The sequence below is a fragment of the Cucumis melo genome, chromosome 6 (assembly GCF_025177605.1).
Source record: "Cucumis melo cultivar AY chromosome 6, USDA_Cmelo_AY_1.0, whole genome shotgun sequence".
In the NCBI taxonomy this organism is placed as follows: domain Eukaryota; kingdom Viridiplantae; phylum Streptophyta; class Magnoliopsida; order Cucurbitales; family Cucurbitaceae; genus Cucumis; species Cucumis melo.
This window is the reverse complement of record NC_066862.1, coordinates 11,200,466-11,219,748: the sequence shown is the minus strand read 5'-3', so window position 1 is coordinate 11,219,748 and position 19,283 is coordinate 11,200,466. Positions and strand designations below refer to the sequence as shown.

Sequence of the window (19,283 nt, the reverse complement as noted above, 5' to 3'; positions counted from 1 at the left end):
ATGAATTTACGGATTTACGAATTAATTTTGGACGACATAATGTAAGAGAATTATATTTTCAAAACCTAGTTACAGAATTATGTTTAGATTATTCTAATTACATAATTGAATATTGATCATGAAAAAAAAATTATATATTTTTTATTCTTATATTAACATTCCTTATTTAAAAAAAATAACATAAATCTAATTAACGTAATCTTTGTCCCAAACAAGTTTTATAATAATACTACAATCATAACTCTTCCTCCAAACACATTTTATAATAATACTATAATAATAATCTTTCCCCCAAACACATATTATAATAATACTACTATAATAATTCTTTCCCCAAACATATATTATTATAACACTACTATAATAATCCCTTTCCCAAACACATACTATTATAACACTACCAATAATAATTCTTCCCCCAAACACATATTATCATAACACTATAAATAATAAATCTTCCCCAAACACATATTATCATAATCCTAGGATTATCATAATCCTTTTCCCCCATAACTCTTTCCCTCCCCCAAACACACCCTTAGTGTCTAAATTGATGAAAAGTACATATTCTGTGTTCCCATTAAGGATATAAAATTTTGCCAAAATAAAAATAACATTTACTATGTTTCCATTATTATTATTATTATTATTATTATTATTATTTCTTCCTTACCCATTCATTCATTCATTCATTCATTCAGCAACGTCAACGACTCTTCGATATTTTCAAAATCTCAGCCGGCTTTCAGCATTTTCACGAGCAGCCGATGATTGGCCATAAATCTCGAATTTCTCAAATTACCCCACCGCCCATTCCTCTATCCTACACATTCATACACACCTTCAACGTATGCAAATAGGTCGGTAGCAATTTCCATTGCTTTATCAACTTCCTCTTACTCCCTATTCCCTCATTTCCAATCTGAATATGGAGTTGAAACCTGGATTATCGGCTTTCGTCACCGGTGGAGCTTCTGGAATTGGTAATTTCTTTATTCTCTTGCCTTTTCTATTTCCTTTGATGTGTTTCTGGTGATGTAATTGGTTCTTTATATTCACTATCAACTGTCCTCAATATGATCATGATTTCACGATTAACGTCCAACGACTTTTTTTTTTTTTTTAACCGTTTTGTTGATGGATTGTCTTAATCATGTAGTTGAGTGAATTAATTTTTTCTGTATCCTACTAATTTAATCATGTATTTGTTGATGGAGTTTGAATTGAATCGGTTTACGTGTTTCTTCTCCGACAAGCTTGGATGATGGTTTAAGATTGAGCTGATTTTCCTCTGTTTATGATTTATGTTGAAATGCATTTGCATCACGAGGGGAAATACTAAAAACTCATTGTTGTTCTTAAGTTTCGAGGTTTGGTACTGTTGTAATGGTGTTTTAGTGCTTAGGCCTTGTTTGTTTGTATTTTATTTGAATTTGTGTATTAGTATGTTTGAAAATAACAAGTAGAAAAGGATTTTTCTTACACGGGCGTGGATTTTCATTTTTATGTATTGGAAAGACTGGTGAGCCGTTTGAGAACTAATGAAAGATTAAACAAAAATCAATTTGTTTATCTTAGATGCATTGATTTTATTATTATTCTCTAAAATTTGGTACTTGATGGCTGTTCGTTATGTCTTGTTATTTGGTGGTTATTTCTGTTTAGGTAAAGCGCTCTGCCTAGCTCTGGGAGAGAAGGGAGTATTTGTGACTGTTGTTGATGTTTCTGAAGAGAAGGGACAAGAAACTGTATCTATTATCCAACAAAAGAATGCCAAGCTTCACCCTAAGTTAGAGGCTCCTCCTGCAATATTCGTAAGATGTGATGTTACCAACAGAAGTAAGCTGAAGAATCTCTCCTGTCTTATGATTTCTTTTGCATTGTTTCTTTTGATTTTCTTTCTTTTTTTCCTTTTTTTTTTTTTTTTTTTTTTTGTGGGGAGGGGGGTGGTGGGGTTCACCCCTTATTGCATCTATCTCTGGTAATTTTTAACTTAATAACATCAATATTGTCTTTGGATTTCTAGTTGTCACCGGTAATAAGCGGTTATAGTATAATTGCGGGCCCATGGCTATAGTTGTTATTGTTTGCATTGGAGTTTAATCCTATGAATGGGGTATTCCCTGCCATGAAAGCTCCGAGGCCCTTGTCATTTCTCCTGATTTTTTTGAATTAAAAGTTAAACCTGTTTCTTCAATTGTATAGTTAAGAGATTGTCAATTCAACTCGTAGCTTGTGGTCATTTGTACTTGTGACGGGTGTAGTGATAATTATTTTAGTTTTATGAAAAATCTAAGAAATAAAACCCCAATGACAACTTCTCAAACTTTTCAAGCCAAAAAACCTTTGAACACAACTTTCAGCCGTGGCATAACAGGATGGACTACACCGAAATTCTCGCTTCTACTTGGTATCCTATTTCTTAGCATTTCGGCAACTACACCTAAAATGTGATTTCTCAGTTCGGAAGCCATTTTGTCATTCATGTTGGAAATAGGAGTTATTTGTAACTTTCCTTCTATCTTGTCATAGTATGTACATAAAAATTTGTTTCCAAGATAACAGTGGCAATCATGGAAAATGTAGAAAAAATATAAGCTGTACCAATTTTATGCATTTGTGTGATTTTTTGTTCAACTTAGTGACAATGAAAAATCTTCTGAAATGAATAAACCAAAAATATGCCGGAAGACCTAGCACCAAGGAGGTTACACAAGGAAATTGTAATTACTGAAAAACTGTATATGTTGATGGTATGAAATATTAATATTACCAAAGGAGGGGAAGCCCCCTAAACAGTAAGAACCTACCAAAACTGCAAAAGAGGTCTCCCATTTGCCAAGAGGTCATTATTATTAAGACTCTTAGTAGAAAAGGGAGAATAACATGTACGGAAATAGATCTAAAATAAAAAAAAAAAAAAAAGAATTTGTGGATCCATAAAAAGAAAGTAGATTGTGTTTTGTTGAAGACGTGGTTGTTCTCATCCCTCCATAATGACCAAAAACTGCTGAAAGATAGTAAATTAGTGTAGTTATTAAAGGCTAAAAACCACTCCATTTGATGTAAACTTAAGGTAGATTTTTTTCTTTTCTCTTCTCTCTCTTTTTAATGAAAAATGCCTTTAGATGCTTAGACAGCGCTAGGATGCTTTTGGTTGTCGACTCCTTGTGAAGTATTGTTGCATATGTACTAAAAAATCAAAACAATGCCCGAATATGCCTAACACTGAGTGTAGACATTTTTTCGTTGGGTTTACTTCGTATCCTCTACAAATTCATTTGTTAGAATAAGTCTATGCTTTTATATGTTTTCTCAAATTTTCACTTGGCTGATGCACAGATGACGTACAGAAGGCTTTTAGCAAGCATCTAGCAACATATGGAGGATTAGACATCTGTATCAATAGTGCTGGAATTGGCAGCAAAATAGTATTTCATAAGGATCAAACTGATGGTGCTCATACATGGAGACATGTTATTGATGTGAACTTACTTTCTGTCATAGCATGCACTCAACTTGCGGTATGCCCTCATATGGGTCTTGGTTTTCTCCATCCTTGTACCATGAAGTGTTTTTTCTTCTTTGTCGAGGCCAAATTTGGTTTTGCAATTTGGGTTGCTTAGGAATAGGATATTCTACTCATTGGATGACTGGATCATAAAAAAATTTACTTACCCTTCAACTTCATGCCATCTGCACACTTACATGATTTTTTCCATCTTTGGTTGGAACTCTAATAATTTCAGTAGTCAATCTTGTTTAATTCAAAATGAATCCACCTCATATTTGGTTTGCTTATAGAGCGTATTATTTATCAGGTTAGTTACTGAGGGCATCCTTAATTATATGAATTGTTTTGGTAATGAAAGAAATTTCATAGAGATTGGTTTTAGTCCTAGAGAATTTGATGTCCTACCCTTGTACATATTTAAATCTGTTGTAATTTTTCTATTATTAAGTTCTGCATTTACTTGTACATCTTCATCTTTCCCAAATTAACTAACAGTTCACAATATAGTTGAGTAGGATCCTTGGGAGGAAAAAGATGAGTGAAGGAGACTGTTGTTCAACTTCTGACCGTTAACATCCTCTAATATGCATTTGCCTGTGTCCTTCCTAATTGTAACCTTTGTTCATATTAAATATTTAGAGGAGGAGCATTGTTAATTAAATATTCTTTACTTGAGAAAAAAAGATCTATTATCTAATCGCTTGTTTCTTTGGTGTGGCTACAAAATTTTATGGCTAAACTTTTTTAAAGGTTCAGAGTTCAATAGGTGTTTTCAACAAAATTATCTGCATTTATTCTCCTGGGAGTTCTGTCGTGGTCTGTCATTCAGAGGGGGGAAATTCTATGATACTGTGCACCGTTGGTGCCAAAATAGACGTACTATTGAACTTCTTAGAACTCACTCACTAATAACTAATGTGTTCTTGACTCTCTGCTGTGTGGACCAGATAAGGACTATGGAATCAATGAAAAGACCTGGTGTGATAATCAACCTAGGTTCTGCTTCAGGTCTTTATCCATTATCCATAGACCCAGCATATACTGCGTCAAAAGGTGTTTTATCTATCTTTTATTTGTATTTTTATTCTCTCATACCTTGTGCAACTTGTTTTTCTAAACTGTTTGTGGTCAGTTATGTCTTAATGGATGATGAAAATTGCAAAGATGACTTCGAATTTATGCGTCGTTATTTCAGGTGGTGTTGTTATGTTTACTAGATCACTTTCGCCATACAAACGCAAGGGGATTCGGATCAATGTACTTTGTCCGGAGGTAAGAAGATAAGTTGAAGCGTTTTCTCAATGTTATCCAATGTTCAAACTTCTACTACAATCTTGAGAGGGTAACATCTTCAATCACCGATATATGGTTGCTAAAAGGGACACACACAAGACGAATGAGATTATGAGTGATATGCTAATTGTAGTTTCTTGATGATCTCATGACAATTGTTTCGTGTTCAACTTTTTTCTGTTTCATTTTTCAATTATGTTATCTATATCTCTTCATGTATTATGTGGTATCGTTGAACCTACTACATTATTTCTTACCTGATGGGATTTTCAATTGGTAGTTGGATTTCAAGTATAAGACTTCATGGATGAGGAATTATTACGCTTTGTTTCTCTGTCTTTGGCTTCCTTTTGTATCATTCAAATACTTTTGCAATTACTTTCAATGCTTAGCTTCAATAGCATAGTCGATTTTAATTTTTGGGCAGGGAGACAGATATTAGATCAAGCTCTTATAGCTAACGAAGCCATTATGGAGCACAGGTCGAAGAAAAAGGAGGGTGTGGTGTTAAAACTTGACTTTGAAAAAGCATATGACCATGTGGATTGGGACTTTCTGGACAAAGTGCTGATGAAGAAAGGATTTGGCTACAAGTGGAGAACGTGGAAGTGAGGGTGTGTTAGGAATGTGAGGTATTCTATCCTCATCGATGTAACCCCAAAAGGTCCAAGGACCGATTCAAGCTTCCAAAGGCTTAAACAAGGGGACCAGTTATCACCGTTTCTATTCTTAATTGTTGTAGATGTCTTCAGTTGGTTCATTTTCAAGGGAGTGGAAGGAAATATGATTGATCCTTTTACGGTTGGAAGGATGTCGCACCTTCAATTTGTGCATGATACTATGTTATTTAGTTGAGTATGAGAATCTTGTCTTTTTCTTTCAGATTCTGTCACAATTTGACCAATAGGAAAAGACAAGGGTCGCCTTTCTTCTTTCTTTGCTTGATGGTTTCAGTGTTAGGGAAGGGAGAAGTGATTTTCGTGTTTCGAGTCCTAATTTGAGTTAGGGTTATACGTGTAAATCCTTGTTTAGTTTATTGTTGGATCCCTAGCCTTCTAGGGAGTTATTTTTTGACATAGTTTGGAGGATTGAGGTCCTCAAGAAAGCCAGGTTCTTTATCTGACAAGTCTTTCTTGGTCGGGTTAACCCTATTGATAGGCTTTTTAGAAAAAGGACATCTCTTGTTGGGTCTTTTTGTCGTTTGCTTTGTCGGAAGACAGAGGAAGACCTTAATCACCTTCTCTAGGATTGTCAGTACACATGGGCTTTGCAGAGTTCTTTTTTGCAGGAGTTCGGAATTAGCTACGGTGGTCATCAGAGTGTTCATATGATGATCATAGAGTTACTTCTCCATAGGCCTTCAAGAGATAAAGGGGGATTTTGTGGCAGGCTGGGGTTTGCGCTATTATTTGGGATGTATGAGGAGAGAGGAATGGTTGTGTGTTTCGTGGTAGGAAAAGGAATCATAGTGATGTTTGGTCTTTAGTTAGATTTCACGTGTCCCTATGGGTTTCAATTTCGAAGACCTTTTGTAATTATTCCATTGATAATATTTTACTTAATTGGGGTCTCCTTGTTGACAGGGTGGTCTGTTGAGATGATACCTTTGTACTCTCATTCTTAATCAATGAAATTTGTTGTACTTCTAAAAAAAAATAGCATAGTCAAGGGCCTATGTGCCAATTTTGTGCATTGTTCTTAGGCTGCATATCATATTTCATTCTGTTTGCACTATTTCTTCACATATATCCATTGACAAGTACCAAATATTTATCTGCGTGTGTTATCTAAAATTTCTTTGCAGTTTGTGAAAACAGAGCTGGCTTCAAATGTTGTTGGTGAAAGGTTTGCTGAACGATTGGGAGGTTTTGTTCCCATGGAGATGGTGATTAAAGGTTCGTTATTCAATGCCATTTCATGGAAGATTTTTCGTGGTAGAATTAAATTACCCTTCTGTGGAAAAATTTTTCCTGCAGTTTACAGACTCATATTGGATGATTGATGCATCCTTCAATGTTTCATTAACTATTATTACCATTTGGCATACAACTTTGAACGTAGTACCATATTGCATTCAGAAGCTTTGTGTTTCATTTATTTTTAAGAAGGGTACTTCTTTATTTGGGATTTTTCTTTGGTGGGTTGGGGGACGAGTTGCAGAGTTGTAGTCACTACGAAAAACTTGTAAAGTCAGCGGCAAACGAACTCACACAAAATGGAAAAGAAAAAAGAGCAGGTCATAATAAAAGAAGACCACAAAATACTGTCTTTGGATCTGAGATTCTTGGTGATACGTTTGAATTCTGTATATTTATATAAATGAACCTTCATTTGTTTCTCAAGGACATTTGTAAATAAAATCCCATCCTGCATATCTAGTTAAACATGTCAGAAAGATGTTGCAATTTGCAAATAAAACTTGTTCTCCACACTTTTTTCAATTAAAGTCGCTTTTTAATATTCCATGCTTCAATGCATTTTAGGTGCTTTTGAACTAATCACTGATGAGAGCAAAGCTGGTTCCTGCCTATGGATTACAAACCGTAGAGGGATGGAGTACTGGCCCACCTCTACAGAAGAAGCAAAATACTTACTTCCTTCCTCTCGTTTGAGAAAACAATCTTCAACGGCATTTTTTCAGAAAGTTGATATTCCCCAAAGTTTTGAGAAAGTGTGCGTAATGCTCTATGTTTCACCCTATTTTGGTTTGTGATTATCTGATTTGCAATTTATTTGGAAATTCCACTGTTTACCCAATGAATCAAAATTCTATGAAGGATGAATTTCATTATGGTTGTTTGAAATTTGATATTCAATTGACTGAAGTGGGACATCATGCATGTAGATGTAGATGTAGATGTATAATAATATCAGATTATGTGCCCATGCCATGTCCTTGTTGTTGAAGTATGTTGGCTTCTTTGTTTTTAGTTTATATAGTCTTTCATCACTAGTCAGTAATTGCTTACATTTTCATTTAACTATTCTTCTAGAGTTGTTCATACTTTGAGCCACAATTTTCGTGGAGCAACTAGCATCGTGCGCTCACCATTGAGATTGCCCATCAAACCAGATCACGTTCTCGTGAAAATCGTATATGCTGGCGTAAATGCAAGCGATGTAAGTTTCAAAGTCTCAAAATCTCAATAAATCTTATTGTCGTACATTGTTTACCATTCTCTTCGTGTTGCACCTTTTTCGTTTTAACAAAATGAGGTTCTGTCTGATGTTATAGTGCAAAGGCAATAAAACTTCTGAGCATTAGTTTGGTGATACTGAGACCAGATCATCTGTGTATATTTAGAATTTACTTTTTGAGTCCTGACATAAGCAACATTATTAGTTAACATTAGCAACATTATTGGCACTCTTTTCATTTCTATTCTCCCAGCTTAAAGGACTATGAAGCCCCACGCCTAGGCTCTATTTCTGGAATAATATGTGCAAGAATCTCGTTTCTCCTCTAACTTGTATATAATTTACAGGTAAATTTCAGTTCAGGTCATTATTTTGGCGGTAGCAGCAAAGATCTTCACTCTATGCTTCCATTAGATGCTGGTTTTGAGGTCGGAGGGTTAACTGTTTAATTTTAGGCTAATAAGACCATTGCTTGTTACAATTGTACTTAATTCTTTAAATAATAAAAGTGATTTTCATTGCAGGGTGTGGGTATAATTGCAGCAGTTGGTGATTCTGTCACTCACCTAAAGGTTGGAACTCCTGCTGCAATGATGACATTTGGAAGTTATGCAGAGTTTGTCACGGTGAAGTTCTCTTAAAAATTTTGGCTTAATCATTGAGCCTTGGGATGATTTTCTCATCTTATGCATAATTTGTTTCCAAGTATTTCAATCCCACACTTATAAGGTGATTTTGATTGCATAATGTCAACGCTTTTAGATCATCTCTTTGTGAAGTATGTTTTTGGGTTGTTTCAGTGGAGCCTTGTGGTTTCTGTGTTGTTGTCCTTGAATCCTTTAGCTTAATGGCTCATTGGTTTTTTATTTCTTTATATTGTTTTATGATTGTAATGCTCTTGTTTCTCACTTTCCTTTCCTTTCCTTTCCTTTCCTTTCCTTTCCTTTCCTTCGGGAATTTATTTGTTCAACATTTTCAATGGGAGAGAGAGGGGGAGGGAGAGAGAGTATTGTATGTGTGGTTTGGAATTTGTACTGAGAACTTTGTGGTTGTTGTTTCCTTTTGTTTTACTCGAATAGGTTCATTCGAAACATATCCTTCCTGTTGCAAGACCTGATCCAGAAGTTGTGGCGATGCTGACTTCAGGGCTAACAGCATCCATTGCTCTAGAAAAGGTTTCTTTTTCCTGAAAATTGTGACCACTTGTTTCTGATGACTGATTTAATTACATTTTCTACTAACAAATCTTATAAACTTCAGATTTGTCTACAAAGTTCTTCCTGTGCTGGTCTGGTCTGATCATCTTATGCTTCACTCAGACGTTTTAGTGCTCTAAGTACACTGATAATTGTTTTCACTATTTATCTAGGCAGCACAAATGGAATCTGGAAAGGTTGTTCTTGTCACTGCTGCTGCTGGAGGAACTGGGCAATTTGCTGTCCAGGTTTAATAATTATTGCCTATCTTTCTTGTAGTAGCTTCTTGTTTTACATATAATGTAATTTTCATTCAAATGATGTGAAGAAATATCTTAAATGTGTGTCAATTGGAACTCTTTTGTTTAGTCCTACAAGAAAATTCCTTCCGACTCTCCTCCATGATCGGTCTGTTTGAACCATTTCCAGACATTTGTGGTTATTAATTTCAGTTGTTAGATAAATACCATTCATTTCACATTATTTCCAAATGTGCAGCTTGCCAAGTTAGCTGGAAATAAGGTCGTTGCAACATGTGGAGGTAAGGGAAAAGCGGCACTTTTGAAAGATTTGGGAGTTGATCGAGTTATAGATTATAAATCTGAAGACATTAAAACTGTACGTTTCTAAAATCCTTTCTAAATTTTTTATTCTCTTTTTTGTGAGTTTTACTGTTTAGCAGGTGCTAAATCGAAACTATACGGAAAGCTTTGTGAGTTAGATCTAGAACAAAAATATGAACAATCTATCTGACTACTTGAATTAGGTCCCCAACCCCCCTTCCCCATCCCAAAGAAAAAGGGAAGAATATCTGACTATATGAAAAATATCTTGCTTGCTCGTGTGGTTATAATTAACTACAAGTTTTGCTGATGACATTTGGAATCTGGTAGGAAAATAAGCAAAGGTTCTTTCATAGTTCTTGTAGATTGAGGGGGAGATTTAGGCGATTGGTCACTGAGCCTTTATAATGTCTCGGCTGATATCATTTTTACTTAGTCTTTTGATCAACACCAAAATGAGGAGCTTTATGTTATCCTCTTGGCTCGTTCCTCTTTGGATTCATTTCTTACCGCTCCTTTTTATTTTCCTCTTTTACAATGATATTGATTTCTCCCTAATCCATTTCTCATTAAAAATGAAAAGTACTTTTCATAGAACCTAATCAACGGTGGTTTTATTATTATTATGATTTCTGAATGTGTGTGGGTGGGTGGGACTAGGAATCACAAAATTAAATGTTTTCTTATTCCCAATATCTAAAAATCTTGTCAGTTTTCTCCAGAATTGAACTGCATCTTATTTGTATTTATAAGGTATAACTTCACATATGATATTTATTGAAAGCAATTAACACCAATGCGAGGCTTACCTGGAAATTCAAGAACCAGGAGAAAAACCATGATACTTTAGTTTATATTATTTTTCTTATGAATAAATACAATAGGTACAAAGGGAGAGAATAAATAGAATACAATAGGAGTAAGAAAGGAAAAGATAAGGAAAAGATTTAGGAAATAAAATCTTCTATATTATTTTTTCCAAAAATACTTTAAGACAAAGCCCTACTAATTCTAACACTCCCTCTCAAGTTGGGACGTAAATATCAATGAGTCCTAACTTGCTAACACAAAGGTCGAAGTGTTGTTTGAGAAGCCCCTTGGTGAGAACATCAGCAACCTGTTGGCTTGAAGGAATGTACGGAATGCATATGCTTCCACTGTCAAGTCTTTCTTTGACGAAATGCTGATCAATCTCAACATGTTTAGTTCTATCATGTTGAACTGGGTTGTTAGCAATACTAATAGTGGCTTTATTATCACAAAAAAGCTTCAATGGTATCTCACATTCCTAATAAGACTTTCTGGAGCCAAATTTTCTCACATATTCCCAAACTCATAGCTCTGAATTCAGGCTTAGTGCTCCTCCTGGCCACAACACTTTGCTTCTTACTCCTCCAAGTTACAAGATTACCCCAAACAAAGGTACAATAACCGGAGGTAGACTTTCTGTCAACAACATATCCTGCCCAATCCGAGTCAGTATATGCCTCAATGGTCTTTCTATTTGTTTTTCTAGACATCAACCCTTTACCAGATGTATTTTTCAAGTATCTCAGAATTCTGTTAACAGCTTCCATATGTTTCTCATAGGGAGCTTGCATAAACTGGCTGACGACACTCACAGCAAAGGAAATATCAGGACATGTATGGGATAAATAAATTAATTTACCTACAAGGCGTTGATATTGTTCTTCATCAACTGAAACTTGATCATCAGAGTTTCCTAGTTTATAGTTGAATTCAGTAGGAGTATCAGCAGGACGACATCCCAACATACCTATCTCGGTTAGCAAATCAAGGGTGTATTTTCTCTGAGACACGGAGATACCTTCTTTAAATCTGGTCACCTCTATTCCAAGAAAATATTTCAGATTTCCCAAATCCTTGATTTCACATTCATCACCCATTCTCTGTTTTAGTTGACTGATTTCTGTTTGATCATCTCTAATCAAAACAATATCATCCACATAAACTATTTAGAACTGCAATCTTCCCTGTCTTGAAAACTTTTGTAAATAAAGTATGGTCAAAAAAAGTTTCTGAATAGTCAATACCATGGGTCTAAGTAAATCCCTTTGCTACTAACCTTGCCTTGTATCTATCAAGCGCACCATCTGCTTTATATTTAAGAGAGAATACCCATTTGCATCATACAGTTTTATGTCTCTTGGGTAGAGCACAAATCTCCCAAGTTCTATTATTTTCAAGAGCCTTCATCTCTTCCATAACAGTATTTCTCCATTCAGGACACTCTAGAGCAGTGTAGATACTTTTTGGTATTATGGTAGAGTCAAGGCTTGCTGTAAAAGCTCTAAACTGTGAAGAGAGATTATCATAGGATACATAGTTGCAAATGGGATGTTTAGTACAGAACCTAGTACCTTTTCTCAAAGCAATGGGAATGTCAAGAGAGGGATCATACTCATCAAGTTTCCTTGTATGACCCTGTTCAGCTTCATTGTTACTGGTTTCTGTTCTAATCTCAGTCTCATCACCACAGTTCTTTTCTTCCATATTTTCAAAAACAGCAACATCAGACTTGTCATTCTCACTCATCGTATTATTAGTACAAGGTTCTATAGGGTTTTCCATACCTTTGTCTCGAGGAGGTTCGAAGTCTTGAACTGGAGCCGGCGGTTGACTAGTAGGGGACCCAACTTCCTTTCTGAAATTCCTCCTGTAATATGTTTTCTAGGGAACTTGGTTTGTGGGTAGGATTATGGGATGAGGATCAACGTCAGATACGGTACTAGGAGTAGGTTCAATAAATTCAAAGGTGTTGTTAGACTCTTCACTCACACTCTCCCCCGAAGATGGCTAACGGGAAAGCAGGGTCGGTGCTCACAGAAAGTAATATCCATAGTGATAAAATATTTCCTGGACGGCAGGTGAAAACATTTATAACCGCGCTGGTGAAGGGGATACCCAACAAACACACAAGCCTGAGTCCGAGGGGTAAATTTGGTCTGATTAGGGCCTAAATTATGGACGTAAGCGGTACACCAAAACACACGAAAAGAAACCTTAGAAATAAGACGAGTAGAGGGGAAAGACTCCTTAAGACAATCTAAGGGAGTCTGAAGTTGGAGGATACGAGAAGACATTCTATTGATTAAGTGAGCGGCTGTAAGAATAGCATCTCCCCACAGGTATGATGGAAGGGAAGTGGAGAGCATAAGGGAACAAGCTACTTCCAAAAGGTGACGATTTTTTCACTCGGCCACTCCATTTTGTTGAGGAGTGTAGGTACACGAGTTTGGTGAACAATCCCCTTGGAGGCTAAAAATTCACTAAGGTTATGGTCTTGGAATTCCCAATCAATATCACTCCGAAGAATTGCAATTTTTGTATGGAATTGTGTTTCAATAGTATGATAGAAGTTTTGGAAAATGGATGAAACCTCGGATTTATCTGTGATAAGGTAGACCTAGACAAGACGGGTATGGTCATCGATGAAAGTTACAAACTACCGCTTTTTCGGTGAGGTGGTGACCTTGGAAGGACCCTAAATGTCACTATGGATGAGGGTAAACGGTTGTGTACATATGGTTGAAAAGAGACCCGATGTTGTTTAGCCCGGATACACACATCACAAGATAGAGAAGACACATCAAGTTTAGAAAAAAAGTGGGGAAATAAATATTGCATATATGTAAAGTTTGGGTGGTCCAGCCAAAAATGCCACAACATACAATCTTGTTCAGAAGTGCTAAAGTAGGATGATAGTAAACTCAATCCTAGAGAAACTACTATAGGAGGTATCGTCATCAAGGATGCAAAGTCCCTTACTATGTTGGGCAGTGACAATCGTCCTCCCCGAGCTCATGTCCTGAAGATAAACAGATTCAGGTAAGAAGATAGATTTACAATGCAACTCATAAGTGATCTTGCTTATAGATAACAAATTGTAAGATAGTTTAAGAACATGCAAAACATTCTGCAGAGCAAAACCGTCAAAGGGAACTATTTGTCCTTTGCCAACGATCAGAGCTAGAGAGCCGTGGCATACGAGATAAAGTGTTCCGAAGAACTTGTCAAGTGATCTGTAGCCCCCGAGTCTAAGATCCAGGGATTCTTCCCATCAACGCTAATAAGCCTAAGGGACTGAGGCATATCTGATTGAGCAATGACACCCAGAGATGGAGTCTTGGTCTGGCTTGCAATAGGACCAGTTGATTAAGAAGTGCTGGCAGGGGTCATCTCACTAATGTATGCATGTACTGAGTTCTGTTTCTCGTTGGAGGATCGTTTCTTACCTCTTAGGGGACAATCGTGGAGTTTCCAACACTGATCCTTGGTGTGCAATTGTTTCTTGCAGTGCTCACACACAGGGATTGACTTCCCATTATTCTTGTCACTATCATGATTTGAGGACCAAGCGCTAGAGACAGGGGAGTCAATGGTAGGGGTAGTCAGTACACCCATGGCATTACTGCGATCCTCTTCCAGGCGGACTTCAAAACACACTTCCATTAGGGAGGGAAGAGGTCTTTGTTCAAGTATACGACCACAAACAGTATCAAATTTGGGATTAAATCCTGCAAGGAAGTCATAAACACAGTCAGCCTGTTCAAGTTTAGCATATTGTGTACCGTCATTTGGTGTGTCCCAAACAGTCTCTCTGCACAAATCCATCTCTTGCCAGAGGAGAGAGAGCTTGTTAAAATAGGTAGTCACGTCTAGGGTTCCTTGTTTGCAATTATGGACCTGTTTTCGCAGTGTATACAACCGAGAGGCATTCTGTTGTTTCGAGTAAAGGGTCTGAGTTGTATCCCACAAATCTTTTGCTGTGGCTGTATATAGCAGAGGCTTGCCGATCTGAGGTTCCATACTATTAATCAGCATGGACCGAATAAGTGAGTCCTCCCCTTTCCAGAGTTGTTCCAAGGCGTCTCCTGGTGGAGGACGTACAGTCTCTCCAGTTAAAAAGCCGAACCGGTGGCGATTTTCGAGGAACATCTTTATTGATTAGGACCAAGAAAAATAATTTTTCCCATTTAATTTTTTCACTTGAAAAGTTCCTTGTAGGCGAACCCAAAGAGCCAATTATATAATTTGACGGTAAATTAGAGAACAAAGTTATTGGGTTCTTGGAATACGTCGGCAACTCGGTTGGTTTGGAATGCGTCGAAGACTCGTCCGTTTCAATGTCCGATCTGTTCTGGGGTTGATCAATCCCATTACCAGAAAATAGCAGTTGTTGTAAAGAGTCAACATACTCGCTTACTGTACAGATCTAACAGATTTACAGTTGAGGGTTGCTGTCCGGAGTGCATAGGCGGCGCGTGAGAATGCGGATGGCCAGAAGGGTATGACGGTTGGACATCCGACGACGCATAGAGGGGAATGGGCTGGGCGGTGAGGTGAAACGGCGTCGACGCGTGGGCCTACGCACCGGGCATGAGCAGCGCGTGAGTCACTTTCTGGTCAGACGGCGGCGCGTATGGCTGCAAAACTACTCCCGTTGGGTAGATCGGCTGTTTCTGTAGGTTTTGAAGCTGTTTCTCCACGGCGGCGACGATCCCGACGGCGGCAATGACGGATTCAGTTTCGATCTGGGTTTCTCCTAGTTTAGTTTCTAGGGTTTCGTTTTGTTTTGCTCTGATATCATATTGAAAGCAATCAACACCAACACGAGGCTTACGTGGAAACCCGAGAACGGGGAGTAAAACCACGATACTTTAGTTTTTATTTTTTTCTTATGAATGAATATAATAGGTACAAAGGGAGAGAATAAATAGAATACAATAGGAGTAAGAAAGGAAAAAATTTAGGAAATAAAATCTTTTATATTATCTTTTCCAAAAATACTCTAAGGACAAAGCCCTACTAATGCTAACAATAATATTTAAGTTGAATACTTTATGCTGGTTTCCTGTCTGACGTAGGTGTCACAGTAGAAAGCTATTTTGGGATGTCAGGCTGTCAGTGCCTTTCTGTTAGTAAAAATTATGGTGCACGGTTTGAAGATGAAATTCTTTTTTTAGTGCAAGAAATGTGGGGATATATTCCAAGAAAGCCTGTTTTCCATTCAGTTCTAGTCATTTAGTTTGGGAGGGGTATATTTATAGTTTTTGGTTTTCCAGGTTCTAAAGACGGAGTATCCTAAAGGCGTTGATATCATCTATGAGTCAGTTGGAGGCGATATGTTTAGTTTGTGTTTGAATGCATTGGCTACCTATGGACGACTAATTGTGATTGGAATGATCTCACAGGTCAGCTTTTTAGAAGCCCTATGTCCATCTTGTTGCTTTGTACTTAGCTTTTGTTAATGGAACATTTCGACTGTTGCGGTACTGTATTTCATTCTTGTGAAGTCAGTTTATACTTTTGTATCTGCTTTCAGTATACTATTTCCAAAGGAAAAAAAAGTCTTCTTGGACTTCTGTTGCTACAGCATGTCTGTTGTCATCAAGATTTGTATTTCTTAAAAGCAATTTAAGCAGTTGTTGACGGCTAGCTTTCAGTTTAAGTTTAGTGCTAGAAGTGAATTGCTGATATATTCTAGATATCATTTTTCTGCTAGTCTTAGAATTTAGATGCTGGCTGCAGTTTTTCTCAATGATTAAAAAATTCAAATCCACTTGCATGCCAATTAGTAGGATTAATTAATTGAGTCGAAATATATTTGTGAACAATCAATCTGAAGTTTGAATGAAATTCTCTATTTTGCCTCGTGAAAGTCCGATTGGTAGATTAAATGTGGGTGTTAATGAAAGCTAATATCAGGTTCAGAAATTCCAGTATTTTACTTTGGATATTACCAAAGCAGAATCTACCATAAATAATTATTGAGGATCCAGATGAACTTTTAAACGTACAAGTCCATATACTACTCTTTTATTTTCTTTTATTTTTTATTCGAACACCCCCCCCCCCCCCCCCATCTCATTACTTAGAAATATAACTTGCAAGACTGTTGTTCATAGCTCCATCCCACATTTATTATGCTCAAAATTAGTATCTTTCTCGTTGTTTTTTAGTTTCTTATTGTATTGTTTCACATTCATCTCAGTATCAAGGAGAAAACGGGTGGGAGCCATCAAATTACCCAGGACTTTGCGAGAAAATTCTAAAGAAGAGCCAAACTATTGTATGTTTCCGTACCATTTCATAATGACTGATATATCTTGTACCCCCCAATTTCTTTTTCAGAAGTGTTATCAAAATCCAAGCCTATTGATTTTTATATTCTAAAAGAACATGAAAACCATGATTAAGAAGTTGTCTGAAGATGCACAAATTTCCAAAACTAAATAGTTACTAAATACAACCTACAACATAGAAATTTGACCTTGAAAAATTTGCTCCTGTACTCCTCGGTTGTTATTCTCATCCATCTTAGTACTGAATTTGACGTCTTATCTAGCTAATTCATATTTTGTATGTATCCTTAGTACAATAATTGTGGCATCCATCAATTTACTGCATGCTGGTTTCCTGTATATTACTACACTGGACAGAAAATCAATAACAACGTCCACCTACCTTAAAATGCTACATAAGAATATCTAGCTGATTCAAGATATGCACGATACATTTTAGCGCACGAACCTATAATATTTCAGTGTCATCCTATCTCTCTACCTGCTTGTATTAAGTAATTGTGTAATAATTTTGTCACTCAATTTCACTACAGGCTGGGTTCTTCCTCGTACAATATGCTCACCTATGGCAGCAACATTTGAATACATTATTTAATCTCTTCTCCTCAGGCAAGCTGAAGGTATTTGCTTTACATCTTCTTTGTACTGCAGCTTTATGGTGTCAGTAAGAGATATAGTAGGTAGGAGAAATAAAAATGTACATCTTTTGAGAAAAAAGACAAATACTAATTGTAGTGAAACAAATAAATAAGATGCTTCAAGGAATGTTATTCTGGTACTTTCATGATTTCATTTAGTAATGAATTATTTCATCAAAAATCTTGTTATACAACCTTTATAACTTCTTTATACCTGGGTGATTCAAATCCTCTCTACAGGTTTTGGTGGATCCAAAAAGATTTTTGGGCGTGCAGTCGGTCGTTGACGCGGTTGAATATCTGCATTCAGGCAAAAGTGTTGGCAAGGTATGGACATTCTCTTCCTTTGGAACAACGTTGAGAATGATTGAACTTAATCTAAATTCTCTTGAAAAACATTTTGGGTTATAATAAAAACAGGTTGTTGTATGCATTGACCCAACCTTCATTGAACACAAATCAAAGCTGTGAACCTGAAATGCTTCTTCCACCAACCAAAGTTCTGACTTTGGATTGTTCGTACAAGAAGGGAGAAACCAAAGCCCAAGCCTTGCTGTAAAGTCTTTAAAAACTCAAAACTTTTGCAGGAAAAACCTCTTCAATGACCAATAAAATCCCATTTAAATAAATAAAAAAGGTTTCAAGGTGTACTGGAAGGTACAAAGCTCATTTATCCTTTGGTGGCTGCTGAGAAATCTCCAAAAGCATGTTGTTGTAGGAATTATGTGATTGTCTATTTAAAACTATGGTAGGAATCGTAGTATTGAGCATCATTTGTATGCTGTCTTTTCCTTTTCATTATTAATTTTTAGTTTTAATTTAAAGAGAATGGTTTGCATTTTCTTAGATCAATAAGTTCGTTTAGGTGTCTTTTCCTTTGCATTTTGCTTGCATGTTCTTATTCAAAATTTTTTTTTTTTTTTCTAATTTAAAAAACCTTCGTGTGCTCCCTTGGCTGTGAAGTTGTGGTGGTATATGTATCCTATTAACGTGAAACTTGCACAAAGAAATGGCAGAATGTTCTCAAACCTCTCTTTTAGCCGCAACTATAAAATTAATCAAACGGAGCAACTATAAGAAAAATCTAGAAAGGCCCTAACCCCGTCGTGAATCGGCTGCTGCGGCAGTGGTAGCTGTGGCAACAGAGGCCCTCAATTTCTCAACTCTCTCCGCCATTTTGGCTCTCAAATCCATCAATGCCGATCGAAACTCATTCAATTCCTCCAATCGCATCCCTGCAAAATCAGAGAAATCACGATTAAACTCCGCTACAGGAATGCACTCTATCATTGGGAGAGATAACAATCCAAAAGCACATCGACATTTATCATTGGGAGAGAAGACGATAATCTGCTCCACAAAGATCAGAGAGCTCGCTGGCTTTCTTGAAAAGTACGGCACAGCGTTTCTAAAACGTGACTTACTTTTGCTTAGTAATTGATATTCTTGTAATCAATTCTATTAAATGATTAACCATGGGTCCTTCATCCTCAATTCCATTTTTGGAGTTTTGAAGGTTGATGTTTTCTCGGACATGGGTTAGACATTAAGCTTTCAATTGTATTTCCATTTGTTTTAATTTGACAAGTTAGGATAACTAATAATTTAGTATTAAAGATTGGAAAGTAGTTGTTGGAAGATAAGCTTAATTAATGTTTTATTTTGGTTTTTTTTTTTCTTTTTGTATTTTATTAATTTTGATAGAATCTCTACAAGGTTATACAGTATCTTTATCCTTCCATTTGTAAGAATAAGACTTGTGGATGAATGTAATTTGAAAACTCATATCGAGACTTTTCTTGACTTTTTTGTAATTCTTGTAATAGAATGTATGC

The 19,283-nt window shown here is 36.4% G+C and overlaps 1 protein-coding gene across 2 annotated transcripts; it reads left to right on the top strand.

The window, feature by feature from the left end:
• Window positions 1-690: 690 nt before the first annotated feature.
• On the top strand, window positions 691-18,318 carry LOC103496151 (uncharacterized). Of its 2 annotated transcripts, XM_008457892.3 has the most exons (18): window positions 692-983; window positions 1,666-1,839; window positions 3,343-3,524; window positions 4,462-4,567; window positions 4,710-4,786; window positions 6,612-6,702; window positions 7,291-7,480; window positions 7,801-7,927; window positions 8,293-8,373; window positions 8,470-8,571; window positions 9,025-9,120; window positions 9,315-9,389; window positions 9,640-9,759; window positions 15,791-15,919; window positions 16,720-16,797; window positions 17,344-17,430; window positions 17,689-17,775; window positions 17,869-18,318. In XM_008457892.3, exons 1-18 carry the CDS (start codon window positions 929-931, stop codon window positions 17,917-17,919), a joined length of 1,908 nt encoding a protein of 635 aa, XP_008456114.1. In that variant the 5' UTR covers window positions 692-928; the 3' UTR covers window positions 17,920-18,318. The 2 variants fall into 2 exon arrangements, with proteins under 2 accessions (XP_050942229.1, XP_008456114.1); XM_051086272.1 differs by having other exon boundaries at window positions 691-983; window positions 17,689-18,318.
• Window positions 18,319-19,283: the final 965 nt, after the last annotated feature.